Consider the following 26,728-nt stretch of genomic DNA (forward strand, 5'->3'; position numbering starts at 1 on the left):
TTCTAGTGTTAGTACAACGAGAGAGAGGAGGCTTTAAGGGACAGTGAGGGGCAATCGAAAAATTTTTTTTTGAAAAGTAACGAAACACTACCACGGTACCTTTTCCGTTAAGGCAGTAGAAACACGAATTTCATCTCTCGATATGAGAGCATATAAGAGTTGAGGAGTAGCATCCGAGTTGAGATAAGGTCTTAGAGCATTACATCTCAAAATGAATTCTCTGGCATGTTCTGTTGCATGAATCATCACTGCTCGTTTCGAAACAAGCAGCTCAGTGTTCAATTGATGATTGTCCTCTTCACTGTTGTTGTCTTCTTTTTCAGTACATTTCTTCAAAATGTTGGTACATGATATGAAACTGGCAAAACGGACAGTTGGTACCTACCTTGCACAGTAGTTGATGAATAGTTGTATTCTCATCCTTGGAAGTAGTTAAAGAAAAATTCTCATTGAATATTAACAATTCCATGCATTGGAGCAATGGATGTTCTAGCCATCGTTTGTCATGATCAAACTATCATGTATATATAGAAATTTCATTATAAATGATAAGTGAATGATGGATTACAAGTTCAAAATTTTCACCAACCTTTGACAAGACAGAAATAACGATCGAGATGGATTTCTCCAATTCTTGTAATTTTTCTGTGAGTACTTCTAACAAATCTGTTTGTTGAAGAATGGATTCTTTGGAGAGTTTTTTCAACACTTCTCGTATGAATGCAAATCGTTCTTCAATTTTTGTGATCACAGGTGTGGTAGATTCTAATATGGAATGTGTTTCCATTGCAATCAATTGTGTATTCTCATTCTCACTCCTAATGGAGTTGGTTTGACCTTGTACAATATCCATCCACCACTCTCTCAATGAATAATAAGTTGCAACAAGAGAACATATCATTAATCTAGTTGGTATGATATAGTATGGCACCAATAATCATTGAAAAAAAGATTATGATAGCACAATCATCATCATTGAAAAAATTGATGAATGAAAATTGAATCTCATTCCTTCACACACACACGCAAACATATAGGAAACACAAACTTACTCATCCATGACATTGGTCATTTCTACGGTGTCTAAATAGTGAATGACTTTCTCTGCATGTAATTTGTGATCAAATAATGATTTTTGTTTTGAGATTGGCTTGGGTTGTGCCTCATCCCAAAATTGTTTCCAAATATTTTCATTGGATTGAGAACTCATTCTTGAACTGAGACTACTACTGCTGCTATCAATGACATCTTTTGGAGAATACCAAAGCAGAAAATCTGAAAAATCAGCACTTGGATTGACATACTTTGTTTCAGAACGAACATTGAACCATAATGAATATTGAACCATAATGAATATTGAACCATAATGAATATTGAACAACAACAATAATTTTACAATAATCATACAATTCATTTGCAAATGACTCCACATCATTAAATAATACTTACCTTAAATGCTTGCATATCTGATAATAAACTTTCACATTGATATCTTGCACGTTGCTGAGAAGATTCCATATTCGAAAGTAACTGTTGTTCCTCCTCAATAACATCCTCTGTTTTGGTTGGAATGTGTTGAGTGATGGGAATGTTAATTTTTCGACCATTCATTTCGAGTGTTTGTTGAATGAGTGGATGATGAGAAGCCATCTCTGATGAATGAATACTTGTGGTGGTGGTGGTGTTGGTCGTGGTGGTGGTCGTGGTGGTCGTGGTGGTCGTATTAACATTCATCATGTCATCCTCACTCTGAACATCAAAATATTCATCATCCTCTTCATCCGAAGAAGAAATATCCAATCCAGAATCTTTCCATTCTTCTTTCAAATGTTTTCGTTTCAATTCTTTTCGTTGAAATTTCTCTCGTGCTTTTTCACATTCACGTTTACAACACACATTCAACATGTCAATTTTTTGTTCTAATAAACAACATTGAGACCAACTCACATCATCCTTGGTGAATGGAATAAATGTTTGATCTGGAGTAATTTGTGCCAACACTGAAATATCTTGAATATTTGCTTCTTCCCAGAATTTGAATAAAATTCGAATGAAATTCTTCCATAGAATAGAAATATCTGTCATGTTCTTCATTTTGGGTAAATGGTCACAAAATCTTCTCAATAAACTCGAAGGATGACATGATTTGGGAATGTAAGAGGAGATTTCACTTTTTGGAATTAATTGACATTGTTTCATGAATTGTGAGCCAGAAGAAAAATCATTATGGACATCAAAAATATCGATAATGGCTTCATGAATGTAATTCGTATTGTCTTGGGTTGAGGTGTTGATATAATTGTTATTCTCTGGATTATATTGTGTGTGTGTATTTGTTCATATATTCATAGTATATATATTCATAGTATATATATATATATATATTCATCGTAGTAGGTGGTTTCACAAATGATTCATATTGAAAGGTTAAAAAGGTTCATGAAAACATCATTGCAATCCACCTACCAGATTTGAAAGGTAAATAAATATCAAACAAGAGTCGATGCAAACCATCTGTGTGTTCGAGTTCTGGTCTGTCATGTTGAGTTCCCACCATTGTGAATGATGATTCCATATTATGCGCACGCGTGTGATCAAAATCATTTTCAAAACACAAAACAACAACAAACCAGTCGAATGTTAAAAATAATGGAATCTAATTCTTTCTCTTACCTTTTTGCAACATTCATTCTCACTTCCCATGATGAAGAGGAAGTAATATCTAATTCATCAATATCATGATGTGAATGATGATGAACATTTGGAAATAAACATGCCATTGTTATGGAATGAATAGGATCATATTTACAACCTAAAGGAATATCCAAAGATCCAATTCTAGATTCTTTCATTGAAAAATCATTCTTCACGTAATTCCATTGTTGTGAATTAAATGATTCTAGAATGTAATTATATCTTGCTTTGATTTGTATTTCATTACAAATTTTTACATGTTTTCCAATATTAAAACAAAAGAGTTCAATAATTCCACTTAATTTTGTATATCGAGATGAAAGATATTTGTTTTGTTCTAATTGTTTTCTCAAAGATTCACTTTTAAATCTTGTTATTTGTGAACAAGAATCAAATCTTCCAATATAATCATGAACTCCATCACATAATACAAAATATGGAATGTTTAAATGAGTATTTGAAAGAGCAATGGAAATGGCACTCAATAAAGTGGTAATCACTTGTTTTGAAAGAGGTTTTTGTGGAGAATGATCATTTCTTTTTTCAATATATAATGAAAGAATGAGAAATTCTTGAACTCCAAACCAACGTGTCAAATGATGAGATCGATGAGGAAAATCATTTGGATGTTCCAATAAGAAATTAGTATCGGAATAGCCACCAGAATGTTGAAGAGGAGATTCTAATGTTTGAGAATGATTCAAGGTAGTATTCTTGTTGTTATTATTTTTGAAATTGTAATAAGTGAGTCTATATTTAGTTCCTCCATAGACCAACAATTGAGAATGATGTGAAAAATCAGAGTGATGATGACCATGTCCCGGAGAATGTTTTACATGTTGAGTATTGGTGCACCATGTCACAATACAGCTTTCCATTTGATCTACAAATCTATCATAATATTATATTTAGAAATTATTTTTTCATCAAAACAATCGTCGAAATCAGTGTGTAATAATATTAATATTGATCGAATGAACAAATATGAAACATACTTTTCCCATGGTGTCAACTTGGAATAATCATTAATTTCAAATACATAATTTTGTTCTTCACTCTTTTCAACTGTTTCTAAAATATCATCCTCGGAGAGAGAAGAATTCAACGTATTATGATTATTCAATGAATCATCAACCGAATCGGAAATAGTCATACTGCTGCTACTTCGACTACTGAATGGAGAGGATGTTGCTGCATGGGTTGATGGTGACTGTAATTTGTTGTTATTGTTACTTGTTTTCAATTGTTCATTGTCATTGAATGGAATGAGAGTTCTCTTGGTCGGAGAAGAGCTCTCACCCACAAGGATTTTGGACACGAGGTTGGACTTCATTTTTTGGAAGAGAAACTAACACAACTCTTTGTTCAACTCGTTCTCCACATGTGGAGACACCTATCAAGGATCCTATCATTTCATCTTGTTTCATCCTGTAATAGGATCATTATTGTCACCGTTGGCACGAGTTATCTGGCTACCAAAAGCGTCCACACTCATGGACGTTTCATTCAATCAAAAAAAATGTCTGAAGCAACATCATCATCCAATCAACGTGCCACACAAGCAGCGAAAAAAGAACAAGAACACCGAAGACGTTCCGCACTGAAAGCACTCGCTCAATTTAAACCACAAGTACTTGCAAACAAATTTGAAATTGAAGGAAAAACATATTCATTATTTACTCCACATGATTTAATTGCTAAAGAAGATCCTTATCAATGTTCCTATTGCTCTCTGCACGCTCCTCATACACCTTGCGGAACTCAATTAGGCAAATACAAGAACTGTCTGTCGGAAAAGAAGGATGGTCAAACACCAAGTGAAGCTCTTAGTATGCCAAGTTCATATGAAAATGATCCATGTAAACCTGTCTTTGAAACAGAATTTTATCCTTGTTTTGTTCAATTATCGGGATCCCCTTATTTATATTTGAGAGCAAATGCTTTGTTTGGATTGGAAACACGAGATTTATTTAAAGTTTGGTTTGATATCCAGAAGCACCAGGCCTTGAAACAGACAAGTATGCACTAGTTTCAATTTTGGAAACAATGGTCAAAATTGAGATGATCAATAACAACAATTTCCTCTCTTTAATCACTCTAGGACAGTTGCATACCATGAAGAAACTTAGCATGACCGAGCAGTCTTTTCATAAACTTTTTTGAGAAATTCATAGACTTCTATTTGATTGTATCTCTTTGCCAATTGTATGGCATCTCTTCTTCCTGTTGTACTTTCACTTTTTGTGGTTCGAGTGATATCCGATCCATTCATCAGTAAAACCTTCACACATTCCAAAAACCCTTTTCTTGCTGCTAAATGCAATGAATTTTCAAGTCTCTTTGATTTTGGAGAGGAGTGTTGGAAAACATCGACACATTCACCACATTCTTCTACCAGATATTTTACAAGCTCTGTATGACCACAATAGGCAGCTCTGTGAATTGGACGATTTCCAACATCATTGGGTATCGAAATGTTACTTCCTTTAGACACTAAATATTTCATCACTTCCAAATTACCAATGTGTGCCGCCTTATTGATCAGTGTATTTCCGTTTGAGGTTGATTTACAGTTTAGCAGTTGAGGGAAGCTTGCCAAATACATTTTAACACAATCAAAAAGTTCTAGAGAAAAAGCTAAATGAATCAATTCTTGATTTTCTTCCATAATAGCTAACGAAATGACTTCCTTTGTCGCTCGTAGTACTGTTTTTACAGCCTTGTTTTCAGTGTTTGCGTCATTGCTGTTCTCCATGTCATCCATGTCACTGTCACCAGAGTCAGATGATGGATCAGGTATTATGGCATTTATGGCATCCTGTTGAACATAATAATCATATGTTCTGACAATATTCTGGATATCTAGATTAAAAACATTACTCATGTTGCATTTTAAAAGAGCATCTTCTCTAATAGGGTTCTCGGAAAGTTCCATAATGATTTTGTAGTATGAAAGAAAAAGCTTTAAAATTTCTTCTCGTTTGCTTTGAATTGCCAGGTAGAGCGGCGTCTTTTTTCCAAAATAGTTAAATTTTGCATTGTTAATAAAAATGTCCAATAATGCTCCTTGTTCTAATAAATATTTAGCTGTTGTTAGTGCTGCCTTCTTACAACAATAATGCAATGGTGTGTATCGCTTATCTTTCTCGTTATCAGAGCTTGTCAGGATATTGATATATTCTTTACCCTTTTCTAGCAGTAATTTTACAACTTCTACATTGTCATGAGATGCGGCTGAGTGAATTGGTCTCTTGTTGTCTTTACTTTTCATCGCGAGATCTATTCCAGGCTGGTTTAGGAACCATTCAACTGTTTCTAAATGCCCATGTTGAGCTGCCATGAATAATGGAGTTCTTTGATTACAAGGATTGGTGATATTCAATTGATTAGGATCATGTTTTACAAGTATAGAAATTATTTCAGTAAATCCACGTCTACTAGCGCTGTGAATGGGTAAATTTCCATCTTTGTTAGGAGTGTCTGAAATATTTACACCATATTGTAACAACAAGCTGACAATGTTAGTATTATGTTTTTTTACAGCAATGTTGATGGCAGTATATCTTTCTTTGTTGGTCAAGTCTAAACAAGAAAATCCTACTTTGTTGTCTCTATTCATCCTACAAAACAACTCAACGAAACTGAGCATGTTTTTCGAAGCAGCTTTAATCAGTGGTGTACTTCCATCAACATCTCGGACCATGAGATAATTGATATTCTCTTTCAGCAGTTGCTCCACACCGTCTATTTTTAACTTTTTCATATATTTAAAAAATTGTTTTGCTTGTGTTTGAGAAATTGGTTTAGCAACATCTCCGATAATTGTTGTGGGAGATGATCGGTCTGAATCGTTTTGATGATGTTGTTGTGGCGGAACGACATGAATCCCAGTTTTTGGCACCCGAGATGAGGAGGAGTTGATGGCTCCATTGGTATCGTGATGATGATGATGGATAGCAACCTCTCCTCCCTGTTGTTGTGAGTGATGATGATTTGGAGAAGTTGTAGAATTGATGTTGTTGTTCAGGGCTGCTGCTGTGGCGGCTGATGAAGAGGACGAACTGCTATTACTTGAAAACAACCGATTGAAAGAAGATCGCATTTTTTATGAGGGCGGTTTTCGGTTGACTTTGCCTTCTTTGGGACTGCCATGGCTTGACCTTTAGCAATTCGCAAAAACAGTTCCAAGGACAAACGAGTATAGAGTGTGTAGTTTGGACAATGACTATTTGTTGCTCGCACCATGTAAGGAAGTGTTTCATGAAGACAGGTGCTCGTTTGTTATGAAACCACTCTCGTCCGTTATGAACACAGAATTAAGGCACCATTTTCAAACAATTTGACCATGAGCTTCTAGAATGATCCATTTCTTCTTTTCATGATCTAACTTAATGCTGAATTAAACCTTGTGGGAAAAAGAGGTATCAGGCAGAAATGGGAATCTTTTCACTAATGTTCAATGAGTACGTTATCAGAACAATTGTTAAGGAATTTTTCAATCACTTACAACCTAGTGGACCAAACACGTTCCATTTCGTGTTTTGAAATTTTCTTTGGATGGACATTTCACAGTGCAAAGAACACGAATGTTTTCGATAGAAGCGCTTTCATAATCGACTAACAGCTCTACTTTTGAATACATTTTACCTCGATGGGAACAAAGTAATATTTCAGACGAATCTGTTCTGTCGTGTAGTATCCAAAAACAAGCTCGAATCATTCGTTTCTCTTCTTTTCCAATCATACTACACGAGTTGTTAGCATTAACAAAATGAAATTCTGGTTCTGTAAATTCGCTTTGAGCCTTGAACCATAGAGAGGAAATATTGGAAGATTTCATACTTTCAGGTTGTTTCAAAACAATTCCAGGAACATTGTTTGGGTAATAAGGTGCAATAATTCTCAGCACATAAAACCGTAGTAATTTCAAATCATAATCTTGAGAGATCCAATTCCATCCCATGAGACTTAAAATTTCAGGCATTACCACCAATCGATCGGAACACTTAAAACAGCGTTGATATTCCATGTCAAGCCCAAAACGACAATCAAAGATGGTTCGAGAGTCATTCGCACCGTGTAATGCTTTGAAATCCAATGCAATCATTCGAGAAAACAAGTCCGTACAGTTATGAAAACCCCCTGGCACCATACCTTGATGAAAAGGATAGTATTCAGTTTCTTCATTCATTTCCTTACAGGCTTTTGGGAATAGTGCGATAAATTTTTCTTTTGTTGAGGAATGGTGTTGCAAAGAGGTGTCTTGTGGGTGGTGGAGATCAATTTCCTTGACAAATTGCGAGAATACTTGATAATACTTGTTGAAAACACTTTCTGAATACACATGTAATGCTTCATTACAAACTTTCCAAGTAAGACTCAATGATAAAATGTCTTTCAAAGAACAGTATTCAAAGACATGGAAAATGACATCGATTGAAAAGAAGCAGCAGTAATTCGACATTTTTCTTTCGTGTAAAAAGAGATCAAAGCCAAATGACACAAGGTCTCACACATTGTTGTTCGCTTAGAACTTGGAACTGACCTACAATCATGTCACAAATTATCATACCAAAAGAAAGTATCACTCGTACGATTGGTAGCACAATACCACAAGAAAGTATCACAAGTACATTATTATTTGGTTTTTGATTTGTTTCTACTAAAAAGAGATTTCAATCCAAATCCCTTCTTCTTTTTTGGTTTTTGTAATTCTGCCATTTCATTAAATAATTCCACAACATTCTCCTGATTGGTGTCTTTGGCAATATCTAATGCTGTTTTACCATCACTATCTACAGCATCTAACTTGGCAATTCCAGGAATAGATTCTACCAACATTTTGAACATGTGAAATTGTTTGTAAACGACTGACAAGTGAAGTGCAGTTCTATTCTTTTGATTTTCAACATCATTCACAAACCATGAAAGTGTTTCAGAGCTTTGTCGTGTTGTTAAATAAGCCAATAATACTTTAAAACTTGGTAAATCTCCTTTCACAATACATTCTTGGAACATGGTTCGTCCATGTGAATTCTTTTGTTTTAAACCTTTCATAATCACTTCAGAAGAGAAACAATCACTTTTGAGAAGATTTTGTAAAAATTGAGCTCCGTTTTTGCAAAAGTTGGCATTATTGGTGGTGAAGAAGCCATTCACTGTTTTTTCATTGAGATCGGAAAGTTTTTTCTTTTGATGTACAAACACATTGAAGAGTGGATTTTCCTAAATATTGTGTCCAGTCATAATTTTGAGAGAATGAGAATAAGTGATGGAATCAAGAATTGGTTAATTTTGAGAAAATTTTGAGAGAATGAGAAGAATTGATGAAATTCGAATGATGAAGGATGTGTTGATTAGGAATGTTATATACAAGTGTGTGAGCGTGTGTGCACACACACAAGTAGATTCATGAGAGGTAGAGTATGCAAGTGTTCGGGATGTTAACAGAATCAATGTTTCATGAATATAGAAATGGATATATATATAGATAAATATAAATTTTCAAGTATTCTTCACGTGTACGCTATACTTACATTATTTTGATTTTGTTTCAATAAATTTGCTCCCTTCTTACATAAATATTCCACAATATCCAATCTTCTCTCTGTAATGGCTCTATGCAACATGGTCTCACCAGTCTTGAAACTGATATCAATATTAGCTCCAAACAATAACAATAAATCAGCCAATTCAAAATACGATTTCTGTAATGCCAAATATAAACAACAACCTCCATACATATCCAAATCATTCACATATTTTGAAATTGGTACCAATAATTGATCATTGTTCAATGTCACACTCACTGCATTACATAAAAAAGCAACACTTTCTTTTGCATCATTGGAGACTGCATAAAAAAGAGGATGAGCTTGTTTGGAATCTTTCATGAAAATCATGGAAGGTACCATTTCATACATGAATTCCAATAAATGTACTTGATTGAATTTAGAGGCTAAATGAAAGAGAGTACACTTGTCATGATCATGATATGTGAAGAGTGAAGTTAATACTTTGGATTGAGTGAGAATGAGTTGAGGTGATGTTGTTGATTCTTCATGAATGGTGGTTGATGTTGTATTGAATGGTTCTTGCTCACTTGTTTCTTGTTGATTCAATAATTGTTGTGAAGGAGATGATGATGATTCATGAGTCTCATTTGTGGTCATGTTTGATGGTGGTGGTGTTGGAGTTGGAGTTGATATTTCTTCAATGGTTTCATCAGTTGTTGTTGTGGTAGCAGTAGTAGTATCAGTGGTAGTAGCAGTAGTTGTAGACGTAGCAGTTGTAGCAGTTGTAGTATCAGTTGTGGATGGGTGTGGGACAGTGGTTGTTGAAAAGTTGAGATGATCATGTTGATGGTGAGGTGATGAAGAGGTAGTTGTCGTTGCATACTCTCGTGTTCTTGTCGCATGAATTTCTCTCAAAAGTAATTGTTTAAATTCTTGTTCCATTCCAAGTACACAATATTGTAAGAGTAAGGATTTAGAATCGGTTGCTTCTGGATTCATATAATTGGCATACATGACTTTTGGATCAATGATAGGTGGTGTAGAAGATGATGACGAAGAGTGATTCTGTGTTGTTGTTGACAGTGTGGTGCTATTCCAATGAAGAGGAATGGGACTGTATGATGAAGCAGGAGAAGAACATGTGGAGCTCGATGTGATTGGACTACTACAATTGCTATCACAACTCACAGCATCCATAGTATCTACTAAATGAGCGTGTTGTAAATGTAGCATTCGAGGACTAATTTGAAGAGGTGTCAATGTCGTAGTCGTGTGCTGTGATGTCAAGAGTAATTGTTGTTGTTGTTGACTATTCGGAAGACTCCATGAAGAAATTTCAGTCGAGGAACCAAATAAAGAAGAAGAACTCTCGTGGGTAGCAGCTGGACTCATAGTCGTTGTCGTTGCCGTATTGGTCCAATGACCGTGTAAATCATCAATAATTCCATGAGAGGAAGTGCTTGAACCAACCACTGAGGTGATCTCGACTGTTGGATTTAATGTGGAAGAGTGGTTGTTCTCCTCACCCTCGTCATCATCATGATGTGAAACGTGTAACAGAACATTTGTCGAGTCTTGATGTAGGTTAACATCACCACCACCACCACTACTACTGGTTGTAATGGTGGTCATGAAATGCATTCCACATGAACTACTCATTTCAGAAGTGATACAGAGAGGTGTTGAAGGAGAATGTAATTCATGATTGTTGTTATGGTCCACAGTAGCATGATGATCATTCGTGGAATTTAATGAGTTGTGAATGATCAAAGGATCATGATTGGTTTGTTCAATAATAGGATGATGAGAATAGTCAGTGGATGAAGAGTTGGTTGTGTGTTGTTGTTGCAATGTGCTTGTCGTCGTCGTGTTATTACTTTCCAATGTGCTTGTCGTCGTCGTTGTGAAATGGTGAGATTCTTCATGATGAGTTTCATTATTGGGAGGAGAGGACAATTGATGATGAGCCATCACTGGTGAAGACATGACTTGTATCATCATCCTATTAATATCATGATTCGAAGGGATTAAATGGGTTGGTGTGGTGGTGCTTGGTGATTGACAAGATAACGGTGGTTTAGTACTTGCTGGTGGAGGAGGTGGTGATACTTTGAGAAGTGATTTCATATTGGTGGATCAATATATTGGTGGGAATTTGGAATCGGGAGTGGTGTGTCTAATAATTATTAGGATGATGGAATAAAAATTCGTAAAGTTTAAACTTTCAGTATTGTTTCAAGTGCGCTTGAGCTTGTTTTTAACAAGTTATGGTTGAAATTGAAAATGTCGTAGGTGATGATGTGTTCAGTGATGATGATGTGGTCAATTCATTGGTTGACTTTTATGGATCACTCATCAATGTACAATAGATCAATTATGATAATGACAGTAAGTGGAAATGTGTGTGAGAAATGCTGATCAAAGTGTGAACGGTGGGTTCTGTGTGTTTTCGTTTTTTGTTGAAAAGTGTCACTCTTTTTTCCAGTTAAAAACGATCAGAATGTCGTAGGAGCGCACAAAACATCATCAATCAGTTAATGTTTCATTCAAGGCTTGATTTCATGTCGCTACTCACTTTTTCATGCTGTACACAGTTTCAAGGATCACTCTTCGTGTTGTGATGGTTGTGAATGATAGCGTGTCGTGAGGATGATCCTATAGACATCAAAGTGGTGATTCAATTGACTATTTTCATGAATGCAAAATTGTTGAGAACGATGATGATTATTAGGTTGTTGGTTCCTATCATTTGTTGAATCTTCTCCATGTTTCACAAATCCTCCAAAATAATGTTTACATTCATAAATGAAATACACTCTCCTAATTCTCGAATGAAGTAATGCCATGGCACACATACAACATGGCTCATGGGAAATAAATAAATCTAAACCTTTACATAGATAGGGAATTTTAGAAGGGTCCTTTTCTGAATTCCTATTGAGCGTTTCAATGATCTCACAATTATTTTGGGCCACCATATCAATTCCAGCCATTGAACAATGTCTTAATACACTCTTAAATTGTGTTAACATATTGGCTTGAGATCTTGGCAAGACATCATAATATGGAGAGAAAAACGAGAGATGAGATTCGTCAAGAAATATCGCATCACCTCCATGCTTTTGTACAACTGTCTTTGTAGTAGGGTTGTAAAAAACTCCAGAGACTAATTTCGTCTTCTCCCAAGACTGCAAAACTAACTGAGCACACTTCTCTACAGCCTCCATGTCATGAGTATTTACATTGATTTCTGCTTTTGGATCACCTTTGGCCAACTGAAGCTCAGTTTCAAATAAATTAACAGTTCTCATTGGCCAATATTGAGAATTCCACTCTTTCCATTGACCCCTTAATTTCGGAGCATGTTTAGGAATTTTAAATAATTTTAAATCTTGTGTAATATTAATATTGGTTTCAAAATTTTCAGAAATATTGACTTGTGAATATTCTAAAATATTGTAAAAGACTTCTTGAATTTGGTCAGAAGTAATCGAGGATTGCAACCACTTGTTGAGAAGATGAATATTTTTTTCGTCATCATCATTTAAAACATTAATTTCCTCGTTGAGTGGGCATAAAAAGCAATAAACATCATTTTCCATATTCTTAATCCTCTTTAAATGATCCAATCCATAAGATTCAAGAGAGAAGTGAATGTTTACATATCGCACCAATGCAGACGTTTTAGATTTGTTTTTAATTTTAATTCCAATGATCGGAATGAATTCCAAAGGAGGAATAAAAGGTTTTGAATAAACATTGGAAATACCATAAGCAATGGACGACCGAGTGTGTTGCGAAAATTTCTCATCATCCTGAGAGGAAGATGATGGTGTTGTGTTTTCAATCATTTTTTTCGCCACTTAAAAAAATGAAGCGACGAAGAAGCTCCAAACGTCGAGTCTCTACGAAAGGCTCGAGCACTGTTTCAACCTCTCTGACACAGAGTAATAGTAGTAGCTCAACATCTACAATGGCTAATGCTAGCTCCTCCTCATCCACAACTACTACTACAACCACTACAAGAAGTGGGAGAAAAATTCGTAACGCAATACCTTTATCGGAGCCTTCTAATCCTTCTGATGGAATTTTATTTATTGGTGATGATGATAACACTTTGAGAGCGTTCTTTGATGAAGAAAATGGGGAACAAATTCAATTGGAACAAGATCATAATTTTGTTGAACATCGATTGATTGACTCTGGTATTGAAATTGATGCAGAGCAAGAAGATCGATTTTATTCCACTCCTTTCGAGCAATACAGTACTCAGAAAATTCTACATAAAAAAGTGAAAACAACAGACAAAACAAAACTAGATCTTGAAGACGTTGATAGCAGCATTCCTTCAAGAGAAGATTCGTTTTTTGAGAATGAAGTATTTTCTGCGAAAAATAAGGAGTTGACACAGCATCGAATGTTTGAATGGATTCACTGTGTCAAATGTGATAATAATTTATTGTTTTATGGAGTTGGTTCAAAAGTGTATCCTATGAATCAATTAATGTTCCACTTGAAGACAAATGATACAAATGGATATTTTGTGGTAGTGTCTGGTTTTAATCCTAATGTAACTACCGATTCAATTTTATACCAAATTTTAAAACATTTTTTCAAAGAGAAGGAAACCAAGATCAAAAAACTGTCATCCATAGAAAAGATCGATTATATTGTAAGACATCTCTCTGGAAGAAATGAGCAAGTACAACCATCCAATGACGAAGATTTTGGAGATTTTTCATCATTTGTGAATCCTTCAACACAACCAACCTCAATGCCAAAGCAACATTTATATATTTGCATTCACAATATCGATGGGCCAAGTTTGAGAGACAAATCGAGTCAGCAATTGCTAGCTGTCTTGGCTTCTTCTAGATATATTCACTTGATTTGTAGCGTCGACCATCAGCTCTCTAATTTGTTGTGGGATGACTCTCTGGAAAATAAGTTTGGGTTTATGAGGTTTAACATTACCAATTTTTGTACATACTTTTTGGAAAGCGAACATATTTCTCTAAGTGCATTGCTGTCAGAAGCAAATGCAGCCACTAGCGACAACGAGGCTGAGGTAGCTGTTGGTGCCGTTGACATCGTTTTCAACACCATTCGATCAAGTACCAAAAAGTACAAACAGATTTTCATAGTTATTTGCAAAAAGTTTATTGAACTTGAATCGGCAAAAGAAAAGTCAGAAGATAAATCAGCCCAACTTCCTCCAGGATGCACTTATCAAGACATTAAGAAAGAACTTGGAATTTATGCAATCGACGATAATTCATTGCGAGATGGACTGTCATTCTTAGAAGATCAAATTAAGATTATTAAGAAGGTGAAACAGTACTCGTATGCTCCAACACTTAAAAAACACCAGTGTGAACAATTGTTGGCCAAGCTTCAAGTTTAGATACAAGTAAAATTTGGTGTACTACACAATACAAAATATGATTTTTGTGGCATTTAATAGTAGCAGAAAATACACACAGATTACTTGTTAAGTTGTTGAATGCACTGATCGATCGTGTCCTTTGTCTTGCTGTTCTTTGTCTTCTTTTTGATGTATTCAAGTAGGTCAACGTCTCGAGCTTCAAATGCTGCTTCGATGGCTTCCTTAAATTTGAGCATGTTGATCCAATATTCCACTTTGGTCTCAACTGATTCAATCATTGGAATGAATTTGAGAGCTTCTTCAGGTTTTGGAGAGGCCAAACACTCTTCTACGAATGGAATGTAACCCACAGGTGATTTCTTGCTGTTTGCAAATGTTTCCAACTTTTTCCATTCACCCAAATGTACAAGAGCCTTGATTTTTGAAAAGTAATATCTCTTATCAGAGACTCCAAAATTCTTTTTGAGTATTTTGACGTATTTCTTTCGTTCTCCTTTCTTTTCTCTGAGTGTTGGACTAATCATGACTCTATAGAGCGTATCTTGCAGTGTTGCTCCAATAAATTCTTCATCTGTTTCTTCTTCAAGTTTCATTTGCAATCCATAGAGCTCTCTTGATTTTAATGAAAACTCTGCGTCTAATTTATCATTACTTCTTTCATTGAAATATTTTTCTGATTTTTCAAGGTAATACGCGTATCGTTTCTCAGCGTCATCATCAGGTGAATCATAATTCTTGAAAGCATGTCTTAATTGTACAAATCCATTTTCTCTTGATGCTGCATCTTCATTATGATCTGATTTCAAATATTTGTAAAACTTTTCTAGTTTCTTGAATTTTCCAAGATGAGTACAATAGGAAATAAATAGTTTTCTAGCTGCTTTCTTATCTGCAATCATTTCAAACATGTAATACGTGTCAAAGAATTTGATCAAATATAAAATGACAACGTAGAGTAAATCAGTATCATTGCTCTGTTGTGCCTTTTCCAAAGCACTCAAAGTTTCATGCATGGACAAGTATAATTTGATTTGTGAGTGAGGATTAGAGTCCACTTCGAGGAGAGCCTTTGCTAATTTGGGTTTTTGAACTTTGTATGCTTCCATAGCAATGTTTGAAAAGCTCACACTGGTTGAGAATTTTCCAAGATTTTCAATAATTCTGTCACGAAGCTTCATTTGAGATGCTTCATCTTTTTCTTCCATTTGACTTCTAATCTTGGTTTTAGCCCAATGTTCAAGAACTTTAGCTTTTGAAAGATTCAAATAGTCACAAATTTTGTAGGCGAGAAGAAATTCATGCATTTCAGATAACCTTTGAACCAATACTTGGGGAGTTAGTGCAATAATTTGTTCATATGTGATTGGAAATTCGCTTCTATTTCTCAATTCATTCATTAATCTAATGTATTTGCATTTTGTTTGGAATGCTTTTGCTTCATCAATCGAAGTTTTCATAAAATTCTTTCCATAAATGGCAGCTTTCAATAATTGAGCTTGAATGTTAGTATCAAATTCTCTACATGCAGCATCAATACACTTGTTGACACCATCAAACAGAGCATCAATGCTTTGTTCTCCAAGTTCCTTGTTCTTAATTTCTCGAATTGTTTTCAAACAGGTTGCTCGTTCATTCACAAAATCAGAATAGGCATCATAGAGAAGCGCGGCTGGAGACAAACTTCCAATTCTAAAAACTTCAACTATACTTTCAGGTATACGTTCAATAAATTCGACACTATTTGATGTAACAAATCGAACACAATCAATTTCTTGAGAAAGAACAATAGGTCCATCAAATGTAAAAGATTCATAGTGACCAAAACAATTCACTAAAAGAACCAGAGATTGATCACCACCTCCAATATTTTCAGGGCTCCAATATAACATCATGGATTCTCCTCCACAATACACCAATTGATCCAACCGATGTTCCGTAATTCCTGTGAAAAATTTCAAATAATTTGAAGTCAATGCCAAATCAAACACAAATAAATGACCAGATGCTTGATGAAAAGCGGCAACTGTCTTTAAATCAGGTGAGAGAGCAATTTTGGTAAAACCAGAAGTATCTTGTTCTTGAATATTTCCTTTCAACCTCTCATCTAATTTCATGTCCTTATAGAGATTGGAATAACACATAATAATGGTCATCTTATCAGGAGTACAGAATAATACAAGTGGTCCTTTTCCGACTTTGAAGGATTTTGTTTCAATTCCACCACCACCACCACCACTTCCGAGTGAGGCTCCATTATTTAATGCTCGAGCATTTCTTCGAGCCAACATTCCAAAGAATCCACTCTTCTTTTTAGTAATAGGACCAGAAGATTGTGCTAATTTTGGTGAAGTATTGTTACTGGAAGAGCTCGTCTTTTCATCCTCTTCATCATCGTCCGAGTCGTCCTCTTCTTCCTCGTCTTCGTGATCATGATCGTGTGGTCCATCCGATGCTGCTCCAGCCTTCTTTTTACCCTCCACTTTAGGTTTTTTCTTTCTCACTGAAAGTTCATAATTGGGTACAACCGTCATAACGGATTGAGAGAGATCAGCATTTTGAGAAATTCCAGTTTTTGGGAAAATATATTCGTGGAAGGGTTTAGCCTCTGACAAGTCGTACGCAACGAGTAGACGTCTCTTGGATGTAAATACAGCACATCCTTCTCCGAAGAAGGCATGAGCTTTAATTTCTTCCTCTGCTTGAAGTGGAACAGAAATGAAGGTGGAAGTGGTGTCTGTGGAGGTGTTAGTATGTGATGGATCGTCTTTTTTCTTGTTGGTTGTTGTTGTTGATAACTTATCCATGGCTGTGGAGGGAAGATGCGGTTTGTTGCTATTGTTGTCACTCTTCTTGTCATTATTGATGATGTCTTCGTTTTGCCATGGACCTGCATATCGCTCACCATTAAAAACATTGTAGAGGAGTAATCGTTTTCTGTGTTGAAAATACATGAAGAACAAAATTATGAAAGAAATATAAATTTTGGAACAAGTGTAACAAGCCATGTTATTGAATTATAATAGGAAGGACCATTGAAATATTAATAATTGAATATAAAGGTGTAAGTGGTCAATAACATGACTCCAATAGCTCTCAAGAACTTACTTTGTCAAAACCATCAATTTCATATCATCAGTCCAACCAATCCCTAACAATGGCTCTTCTTTACTCTGATCAATCTTTCTCAAATATTTACAAGCAGCAGAATATATATAAATCATTTGTGATTCACTCAATGCTGATTGACTTGATGATCCTTCTCCGAATAACATGCTCGATGATGGTTTTTTGAACATGGCAATCGGACCACCAAAAGGACAAATCACAATCTCGTACGATGCTAAATTAAAGTCCTTTGGTTTGATACCTTGTTCATTGCACCATGCTGTTGAAATGTTGTTGTAGAGATTGTTTCTCCTGTAGTAAAAGAAATTGTTGTTGTACTCGGTGAGTTGTATCCAAGAAGCAGCAATGCTCATTTTTTTGAAAGGTGACACTCAATAATGTCATTTTTGATCTCCTTAGTGACACAAATGATTTTAAACAGATGGGAGACGGTGTTAAAGTATCCATTTAATATATTCAAAAATATCATTTAAATTGTTTGTGTATTCGTTTTCCTAGGACTTGAATACTGAATCCTAATTTTTATATTGATTGTTCTTTTAGGGAGCCGCCCATATCTAACGAGGTACGTATTTTGAGGAAGAGGGCGTTTGTGAATACGAGCCAAGAATTTCACGTTGTTGTGCATACTTCAAAGATATTCTATTCAGTGCATCTCGTTCAATCATCTTGTATTCCTCTGGTGTTACATCTTCAGAACCTTTGAAGTTTTTGTAGTCGTGTATCATTTTAGCCGTTAACTTTTCAACCTCTGAATTAAATTCATTAACATCTCGTCCATAATAGAAACTCGACTGATTGGTCATTTGTTTGTTTGATGAAATAAAATTGTTGAAAATATATCTTCCTCCGAAATAAAACAATTGCCCAAGTATAAAAGATCCGAATAGCAAAGTAATTCTTTTTTGAAGTGGAGTCCATCCTCGTTTATGGGCTTGCTCGTGAGCTCCTTTTCTCAAAGTATTTAGAGCCTGAGGTCCAATGTCGCCGCCATAAAAACCTTGAATTTTAGCCTCCACTCTGGCTTTGAGTGGTAAATTTCCTGCCTGTTCTTGGTACTTTTTTTGTATAGCCTCTCGGGTTACTTCAGAATATTCACTTTTCAGTAGATCTTTCAGACTATTTGCAGGAATTCTTATTCCTTGCTGTGATGATGTAGGTTCTTGCTGTTGTTGAGGGTTGGAGGGTATTTCCGCTTCGTTTTTGCTCATTTTTATTTGTTTGCAAAGTGGAATACTTTTTTGGCTAGGTTATTTAAAAGACGAAGGCAAACATAAAATGTACTATACATTAATTGAATTATATCATGCAAATATTTAAAGTATTACAATCTTAAGTATTCAAAAATCGTTTATTCTATCAAACGTCGGAACATGTTTGTGTTTTGAAAAGCAAAAAAATAGCAACAAATGATTTTTTCGAATAGCACAACAGCTACATCGGACACTGTTACTGAACAACCCGATATTTTGTTTTTGATATCTCAAGTGGTTTTTGTGTTGTTAAATTTACTATCCATTATTGGCTCAGTGATTGTTTTCATAGTATTTTTCATTGAGTCGACTCATATTTTCAATACTGGTACACAAACCACAGGCAATGGCCAACCACAAGGTGATGAAATCAATCAATTTTCCGAAAATTTAAATGAAATCTCTTCTAGTCGGATTGGAAATCATTCATTTTCTTTAACCATACGGGATCATGAAAGTGGATCATTAACCACTCATTATCGTAAATCTATGAATTCAAGTTTTTCAAATGGACTCATCAATAGAAAAAAGAAACAATTTATTCGGAGAACGATGCTCATGTTGTGTGTATCGGATTTATTATTTAGCACTAGTAATATTTTGTTCACTGTTTGGTCTTGGTGTACCAGTTATATTCCTAATTTGAATGTGTCAGATGATAATGTCTCAAATATTTCATGGATTATTAGTCATATATTTTCACATGGAAACTTTGCTTTTGCTCTTTGTAGTGCTACATGGAGCGTTAGCATTGCTATTGCAATTTATACAACCACTAAGAAGGTGAAATGGATGGAAGAGAATTTTGCCTATGATATCATATTTCATGTCGTTTCATGGGGAATTGCCTTTATTACATTTACAGCCGTTTTTTCGTACCGAGTGGCTTCGAGAATGACTGGATTTCATGCAGACCATCCAGTTGTCGAGAGTTATTTATTGACATTTTTCAATTTCTTTGGAGCTTTCTATTTGGCAATTGTAAGTGAAAGTTGAAACTAGAACAACATTAGTCTGACAGTCTCTATTTAATGACCCATCAAATTAGGCAGCAATTGTGGATTGTGTTGTGATCGTCCTAATTTGGAGACATGTAGGAGCAATTTTATCTGCCTCACAACTGCGTGTAGCTGTCAAACAAGAAACAAAAAGGGCTCAACGAAGAATTATTGTCAAGCTAAGCTTTTATCTACTACCATTGTAAGTATCCAAGTTTGAATCAATTCGGTTTCAAATCATTGCTTTTATTTTTACAATAGCTTACTATCTTCAAGCTGCTTGATCATTTGGTTCTTCTACAATGGACTACAAAATCTTGTGGGTAGACCTGATGAAAACTTTGAGTATTACTTTTATATTTTCTTTTATAACACACTTGTACCACTTCAAGGATTTTTGAATGTGACTGTGTACTCTCTAGGTTTACCAAGGTAAGTCAATGGATGATTTCTAGCGGAATGAAATGATAACAAATGCCCTGAACGACAAACATGTATGAACAATTTCAACTACCAAGTGTACGATCCTCAATCATGAAACTTCTTCGTTGTGAGTACTGTATTCCTAAGGGAAGCCACGAAGAACGAATTTCGCTCAATTCATCCTCAACTGTTGAAGGATTTGATAAGGAGTGAGTGAGGCTTGCAATTATACCCACTCACTCAATTTCGCCAGCACAAATTGGAGCCCAACTTGGTTGTAGTTATAGTTCTTGAGCGACAAAATTTCACGAAAACTCCGTTTAATAAGCTTGCATCACCATAAGGTCGTCCCAACGAGAACTGCACCTGTGGTTGTGTGTGAATAACCGTATGCTTCAGAATCCCGAGAATGGTATGGTGATGAGGTCTTTTTCGGTCAATTTTTGAATTTAGCGTTCTCCATGTTTCTTTAGCAACAACGTTAAAAAAAACGAACGAAAACCCAATAAAATGTCCAGTCTTCTCCAAGAGAGAGTCAAGTGTGCTTCGCTGCTCAAGAAGATTGTCAAGGATGCCAGAGAATTGGTTCCACTTTTTAAACATGGTGATTATATCGGTATGAGTGGTTTTACAGGTATGTCAAACACACGTTTTTCGGAACACATTTTTCGATGATGTAAAAATAATACAACACACATTCTGTCCCTCTTATTTATTGAAATTGATTGAAACAGGTGTTGGATATCCTAAAGTTGTCCCACAGGTATGTGAATTCAATATCATCACTCGGAATTGTAATTGTTTGTTGCTATTTCAACTGTTGTTCACTACTGAAAAAAAATTGATCGCAACACGTGAACCTGCAATTTTCCTCCTTCAAATATGAACTTTCTCATGAAAATATCAAAAGGCTCTCGCTGACCATGTTGAAAAGAACCAACTTCAAGGACAGTTGAAATTCAATCTTTTCGTTGGAGCCTCATTGGGTGCTGAAGTAGAAGACAGATGGGCCAAACTCGATATGATTGATCGTAGATATCCTCACCAAGTCGGAAAGAACATCCAAAAGGGTATCAATGAAGGTAGAATTAGATTTTCAGATCAACATTTATCCATGTTCCCTCAAAATTTGGCTTATGGATTCTACACAAGAGAAGCCTCTAATCAAAAGAGTCCAATCAATTATGCCATTATTGAGGCAACCGAAATTAAGGAAGATGGCACCCTTATTTTGGCTGCTAGTGTGGGTGCTACACCAGAAATTCTTCAAAAAGCTGATAAGATTATCATTGAGGTCAATACGGCATTGCCATCCTTTGACGGAATCCATGATATTTATGAAGTTGCCGATCCTCCACACAGAAAACCATTCTTGATTGAAAAGGTTCAAGACCGTATTGGTACTCCAGGACTCAAGATTGATATGAGCAAGGTTATTGCTGTAGTAGAAAGCAATCGTCCAGATAACACTGGTGGTAATACTCCAGAGGATGAGACCAGCAAACAAATTGCAAGGAACCTTACTGAATTTTTAATGACAGAGGTAGATGCCAAGAGACTTCCAAAGGAATTATTACCTCTTCAATCCGGAATTGGTAACATTGCCAATGCTGTCATCTCTGGTATGGTTGAATCTCCTTTCCAGAATTTGACTGTGTTCACTGAAGTTCTTCAAGATTGTTTCTTAAACTTGTTCGAGGCTGGAAAGTTAGATTTTGCTTCTGCAACCTCAGTAAGATTGTCTAACCAAGGATTTGACAAGTTTTATGCTGATTGGGAAAATTACAAGAAGAAGATTGTTTTGAGACCTCAATCAATTTCTAACGCTCCCGAGTTGATTAGAAGATTGGGAGTTATTGCGATGAATACTCCTGTTGAGATTGACATTTATGGTCACGCAAACTCAACAATGGTTAATGGTTCAAGAATGATTAACGGTTTAGGTGGTTCTGGAGACTTTTTGAGAAATGGTAAACTCTCAATTATGCATACTCCTTCTGTTCGACCATCAAAGAACGATCCACTTGGTATTACTTGCATTGTACCAATGGTGACACACGTAGACCACACAGAACACGATTTGGACGTGTTCGTAACTGAATACGGTTATGCAGATATGCGTGGCTTGTGTCCAAGAGACAGAGCTAGGCTTGTTATTGAAAAGTGTGCTCACCCAGAGTATAGACCTATTTTGCTTGATTATTACGAAACCTGTCTCAAGAAGTGTTTGAAAGCAGGATCTGCTCATGAACCTCATGATTTGAGTGTTGTTTTTAAGATGTATCAAAATCTGCATGAAAACGGAACCATGAGAATTAACAAGTGGTGGTAATAATAATATTTTAAAGGAGTAGAGTAAATATTATTTCTTTTTTTTTGAGAACACGGAGAGTGCCATATCATGTTTCAAAACGTGGTTGAGCAACGTTGTGGATATTTGTGAAAATAAATCCTCATCCAAACTGAAATCGAGCGTGTTGAGCTTGTTTAGGGTAGATTCAATCTTGTTAAGGAACATGTCATGGTCTTGTTTGTGAGCTGCCAACGCCGAGTAATGATTTTCTTGCATGTACTGGTCTTGCTTGGAAAAGAATTTTCGGGTCTTTTCGAGCAAATCACTGAGGCAAATTTGTATCTGGATTGAGTGTTGATCAGCAACCCAATAATAGTAAAGTTTGTTGACTTGATAGAATAGCTCTTTGTGATATTCGTTCATTTCAGGATCAAACTCCAATTTGGAAGTCCATTTCAGATACGCTTGTTTTTTGATCATGTCTTCAATTTCATCTTGTGATACTGTCTTGCTCATGTTGCTTGATCCTCGACTGATTCGTCTGACATCTTTCGTAGAGAGTCTTGTGTTGGATCCTGTAAATGCACTTGTGTGTCTCTTTGCAGCTTTCTCTTCAAGTGTCAAATTACTTTCTTTCTTGAATTTGATTTTCATTTTCTGGAAAAATCCTAATGCTTGTTGAGTCTTTAAACTCTTCAATGTTTTGTCCTCTTCTACTTTCAAACTCATGTTATTTTTCTTTGCTAATTGTTTCGCTGTCAATTTTTGATTATTCTTAATATTCACACTGCAATTTGCTGCTACTAGGATGGTCACAATTTCTTGATTTTGTTGAGTAATGGCAATATGAAGAGCAGTATCCCCAGAATCATTTTGAGCATCGACATCTACTTCTCGTGCACGTGCCAACAATAGTGCAATGTCTTGATGTCCTTTCCTCACACAGACATGCAATGGAGTATCTCCATTCTTTTTATCTTTGGTATTCAAACATTCCACAATTGTTTCATAATTCATGTAATTGACAAGAATTTTGAGTGATGTTAAATATCCAAAAGAAGCACAATGATGAATGATGGTATTTCCAGCTCCAGACATTTTCACAATTAATTTTGAAAATGTTGGTTTCGTGGTTGCATCTCTACTACTCGTAGTTGTGGAGAGTGCATCTTCCATATTTTCAAAGATTTGTTTGTCTTGTTTGTTTTGTTCTTCAATTTCTAAATTTTTACCCTTAACTGGAACAATGCAAGTAGGAGAAGGAGTTGGACTGTTAAAAACACTCTCTTCTTCAATGGATAATAAATAGCGACATAAATATTCAATAATATGAGGATGAGGAGCAGCTTGGAATAAACAATGTTGATCCTCTCGATTCATTCTCATGAAACTTGCTCCTCTCTCTAAGAGAAATTCAACTTTGGATAAATCTCCTTCTTCACAGCACATGTGAAGACAGGTTTGGCCTTTTTGTGTCTTGTAATTGACATCGGCGCCAAATAATATTAAAGTTTTTGCGACATCCATATATCCTTTTCGAAGAGCAACCGAGAGTGGAGTATTTTCAAAATTATCTCTAATATTCACTGTTGGTAGTGGTAGGGTATGGTATGGTATGGTATGGTATGGTAGGGTATGGTATGGTAGGGTAGGGTATGGTAGGGTATGGAATGGTAGGGTATGGAATGGTAGGGTAGGGTATGGTATTGAATGGTAGGGTATGGAATTTTCATGGAATATGAATTTTTTGTGTGAGTCATTGTTGTGAGAAAATGATTTGTAGAAGAGTACAAATTCAACACCACATTTTCAGCATGAATCTTTTGAGAGATCTTTGCACACAATACTTACCTGAGCATCCCTTATTTAACAAGTAAAAACAAGCTCGAATGCAATTATTAGCAACTGCATAAAACAGTGGTGTCGAACCGGCAATGTCTTTCTTTTCAATGGAAGCTCTGTAATCATCAATTAACACACTCATAAATTTGAATCGATTCAAAGAGGCAGCCTTGTGCAGCAGTGACGAATTATTTGCATCCTTGTCAAGATATTGTGCACTCACATTGAAAGATGCTGTCTTTCCAGAATTTTCCTTGTCAATTTTTTCCTTTTCCAAAGTACTTTTAAATTCATCGAGAAGATTATTCTTAATATAATAATGTAACTCTTCAGTCACGTCTGAAAAACTAGTTGGAATATTCTTTTTTCGTTCCATTTTCATTTCTTCATCTTCCTCTTCATCATCCAATCCCAATAAATGGATATTTGTAGAAGTGTCAAGTGTAGGTGAATCTGAAGAACTTTTCATTCCTCCATTTGAAGATAAATCAACACTTGTTGCTGCATGATCCATCAACTTTAAACCACTTGCATGATTGCCTTGAGATGCTCGCAATTTAAAACTTGGACTTTGAAGTAAAAGTTGAATGCCGCCACCGCCGCCAGAACCACCAACACTACCAGTACCACCAGTGCCATTACTACTACCATTACTACCACTATTAGTAGTAGTAGTAGTATTTCCAATTGGAGATCCAGGTGAATTTAAATGTATCATTTCATATTTATCTCTATTTAACCATAATAAAGTTCTTGATTTATCTCGAACTGCATACGAATGTTTGTTGTGTGAAATTAAATTTGGACTCAAACTGTTCGCTCGATATATATTTCGAATATCATCTGTGGTTTTACATCGAAGATTCGATCTTTTTCGTTTATATGGTGGTAACGTGGAAGAAAGAGGAGAAGGAATTTCTTTTGAGGGAGATGGAGTGAAAGTGAACATTTTCTCATGTTGATGATGTGATTTGTGCTGATAATGATGATGATGACAAGGATGACGATGATGAATGGAAAGTTCTTCTGTCATGCTTGTTTGGAGAGAACACAAAGGAGGAGGAGGAGTGGTCGATAAATGAAGGTCCAAATCTTGAACAGCACCATAACCATAACCAGAACCAGAACCAACTCCACTACCAGTAGTAGTAGTACTACTAGCATCACTCGTGGCACTGAGAGTACTAGAAATACTTTCTCGTTGTTGACTCAATAAGGATGATGGTATGCCATTAGTGGTACTACTACTACCAGTGCTAATATCCTTGTACAATTCATGATTGGATTCTGTTGTTCTTGTGTGATGATCTTTGCGATTTCTTCGAGGTAGAGCTGAAGATGAATTGGCTCTCAATATGAAAGGTGGTTCCGAAGAGGAATGATGGTAATAATAATAATTGGATTTAGATACAGTCCAATTCGAGCATGATGATGACGACTCGTGTGGATTTCCTTGATCCGTTTGAGTCATTGCCAATGAGTTCAGAGTAGTCCTATTCGAATGGGTTTGAGTGGAGGTTGGAGTTGTAGGAGTGGATGATGCTGGAAATGAAACAAGTTGATGTTTTGGAGTTAGTGGTTGCTGAGGGTTATTGTTGTTATAGTTTCGAGGAGAGCATGGTGTTCCTGTCGAAGATAATTCTCGGATGGAGGTTCTGAAAGGAGTGTTGGACGAGAGTGAAGAGATGGATGGAGGTTGGCCACTAACTGGCTGATGGTTAGGAGTTGTTGTTGTTGCAGCACTCGCTTTTGATGACATTTTTAATGGGTGTTGAAATATAAAATTGTTCAATGCTTCCTTAAATTAACGACAACTGACAGTTGTTTGTTATAGTTGAACGATAGACTAGCTCTTGAGATGCTAATGAAGGAATTGTTTGAAGACAAAATAATGTCTTATGGGTACTTGACCCAGTCGTTCACGCTTGTTTGGGTTTACAAAACACGATAGTTCCCTATCCCATGTGGTAATCCTCAAAGAAATAACAAGTAGACAGAGTCAACGTAATTTATTGCAAAATCTAGAAGGAATTGTAACTTGGATTTGTGTAAAGTTCGTTTCGATTAAAGAGGATTGTGTACAGAGGATGGTCACTGTTCTTGTTAGAATCTTTCGTAAAAACAAGAGTAGTGACATTTGGTGTAATATTGACATTGTAAAATATTGTGTTGTGCTTCGCTGCAATTAGCCATCTTAT

General features: G+C 35.8%; 12 protein-coding genes across 12 annotated transcripts; 4 read left to right on the top strand and 8 right to left on the bottom strand.

Moving 5' to 3' along the window:
• Positions 1–87: 87 nt before the first annotated feature.
• On the bottom strand, positions 88–4,027 carry C9374_000566 (uncharacterized protein; the record flags this gene model as incomplete). Its single annotated transcript, XM_044695434.1, has 8 exons — positions 88–330; positions 386–514; positions 590–905; positions 1,053–1,303; positions 1,450–2,309; positions 2,467–2,534; positions 2,674–3,585; positions 3,690–4,027. The coding sequence occupies 8 exons, from the start codon at positions 4,025–4,027 to the stop codon at positions 88–90; spliced, it is 3,117 nt and encodes a 1,038-aa protein (XP_044552394.1).
• A 186-nt stretch (positions 4,028–4,213) lies between these two features.
• C9374_000567 (uncharacterized protein) lies at positions 4,214–4,723 on the top strand (the record flags this gene model as incomplete). The annotated part of the gene is made up of 1 exon (XM_044695445.1): positions 4,214–4,723. One exon carries the CDS (start codon positions 4,214–4,216, stop codon positions 4,721–4,723), a length of 510 nt encoding a protein of 169 aa, XP_044552395.1.
• Positions 4,724–4,819: 96 nt separating this feature from the next.
• C9374_000568 (uncharacterized protein) lies at positions 4,820–6,796 on the bottom strand (the record flags this gene model as incomplete). Its single annotated transcript, XM_044695456.1, has 1 exon — positions 4,820–6,796. The coding sequence occupies one exon, from the start codon at positions 6,794–6,796 to the stop codon at positions 4,820–4,822; it is 1,977 nt and encodes a 658-aa protein (XP_044552396.1).
• Positions 6,797–7,204: 408 nt separating this feature from the next.
• Positions 7,205–8,158, bottom strand: C9374_000569 (uncharacterized protein; the record flags this gene model as incomplete). The annotated part of the gene is made up of 1 exon (XM_044695467.1): positions 7,205–8,158. One exon carries the CDS (start codon positions 8,156–8,158, stop codon positions 7,205–7,207), a length of 954 nt encoding a protein of 317 aa, XP_044552397.1.
• A 173-nt stretch (positions 8,159–8,331) lies between these two features.
• On the bottom strand, positions 8,332–11,336 carry C9374_000570 (uncharacterized protein; the record flags this gene model as incomplete). Its single annotated transcript, XM_044695479.1, has 2 exons — positions 8,332–8,919; positions 9,231–11,336. 2 exons carry the CDS (start codon positions 11,334–11,336, stop codon positions 8,332–8,334), a joined length of 2,694 nt encoding a protein of 897 aa, XP_044552398.1.
• A 476-nt stretch (positions 11,337–11,812) lies between these two features.
• C9374_000571 (uncharacterized protein) lies at positions 11,813–13,060 on the bottom strand (the record flags this gene model as incomplete). The annotated part of the gene is made up of 1 exon (XM_044695490.1): positions 11,813–13,060. The coding sequence occupies one exon, from the start codon at positions 13,058–13,060 to the stop codon at positions 11,813–11,815; it is 1,248 nt and encodes a 415-aa protein (XP_044552399.1).
• A 122-nt stretch (positions 13,061–13,182) lies between these two features.
• On the top strand, positions 13,183–14,613 carry C9374_000572 (uncharacterized protein; the record flags this gene model as incomplete). The annotated part of the gene is made up of 1 exon (XM_044695501.1): positions 13,183–14,613. One exon carries the CDS (start codon positions 13,183–13,185, stop codon positions 14,611–14,613), a length of 1,431 nt encoding a protein of 476 aa, XP_044552400.1.
• An 80-nt stretch (positions 14,614–14,693) lies between these two features.
• C9374_000573 (uncharacterized protein) lies at positions 14,694–18,074 on the bottom strand (the record flags this gene model as incomplete). Its single annotated transcript, XM_044695512.1, has 2 exons — positions 14,694–17,529; positions 17,701–18,074. 2 exons carry the CDS (start codon positions 18,072–18,074, stop codon positions 14,694–14,696), a joined length of 3,210 nt encoding a protein of 1,069 aa, XP_044552401.1.
• A 204-nt stretch (positions 18,075–18,278) lies between these two features.
• On the bottom strand, positions 18,279–18,932 carry C9374_000574 (uncharacterized protein; the record flags this gene model as incomplete). The annotated part of the gene is made up of 1 exon (XM_044695523.1): positions 18,279–18,932. One exon carries the CDS (start codon positions 18,930–18,932, stop codon positions 18,279–18,281), a length of 654 nt encoding a protein of 217 aa, XP_044552402.1.
• Positions 18,933–19,130: 198 nt separating this feature from the next.
• On the top strand, positions 19,131–20,608 carry C9374_000575 (uncharacterized protein; the record flags this gene model as incomplete). Its single annotated transcript, XM_044695534.1, has 4 exons — positions 19,131–19,955; positions 20,023–20,174; positions 20,234–20,404; positions 20,491–20,608. The coding sequence occupies 4 exons, from the start codon at positions 19,131–19,133 to the stop codon at positions 20,606–20,608; spliced, it is 1,266 nt and encodes a 421-aa protein (XP_044552403.1).
• A 297-nt stretch (positions 20,609–20,905) lies between these two features.
• Positions 20,906–22,727, top strand: C9374_000576 (uncharacterized protein; the record flags this gene model as incomplete). Its single annotated transcript, XM_044695545.1, has 3 exons — positions 20,906–21,029; positions 21,130–21,158; positions 21,306–22,727. The coding sequence occupies 3 exons, from the start codon at positions 20,906–20,908 to the stop codon at positions 22,725–22,727; spliced, it is 1,575 nt and encodes a 524-aa protein (XP_044552404.1).
• A 30-nt stretch (positions 22,728–22,757) lies between these two features.
• C9374_000577 (uncharacterized protein) lies at positions 22,758–26,289 on the bottom strand (the record flags this gene model as incomplete). The annotated part of the gene is made up of 2 exons (XM_044695556.1): positions 22,758–24,274; positions 24,540–26,289. The coding sequence occupies 2 exons, from the start codon at positions 26,287–26,289 to the stop codon at positions 22,758–22,760; spliced, it is 3,267 nt and encodes a 1,088-aa protein (XP_044552405.1).
• Positions 26,290–26,728: the final 439 nt, after the last annotated feature.

Source organism: Naegleria lovaniensis, assembly GCF_003324165.1.
Source record: "Naegleria lovaniensis strain ATCC 30569 chromosome Unknown tig010, whole genome shotgun sequence".
NCBI classification, from domain to species: domain Eukaryota; phylum Heterolobosea; class Eutetramitea; order Acrasida; family Naegleriidae; genus Naegleria; species Naegleria lovaniensis.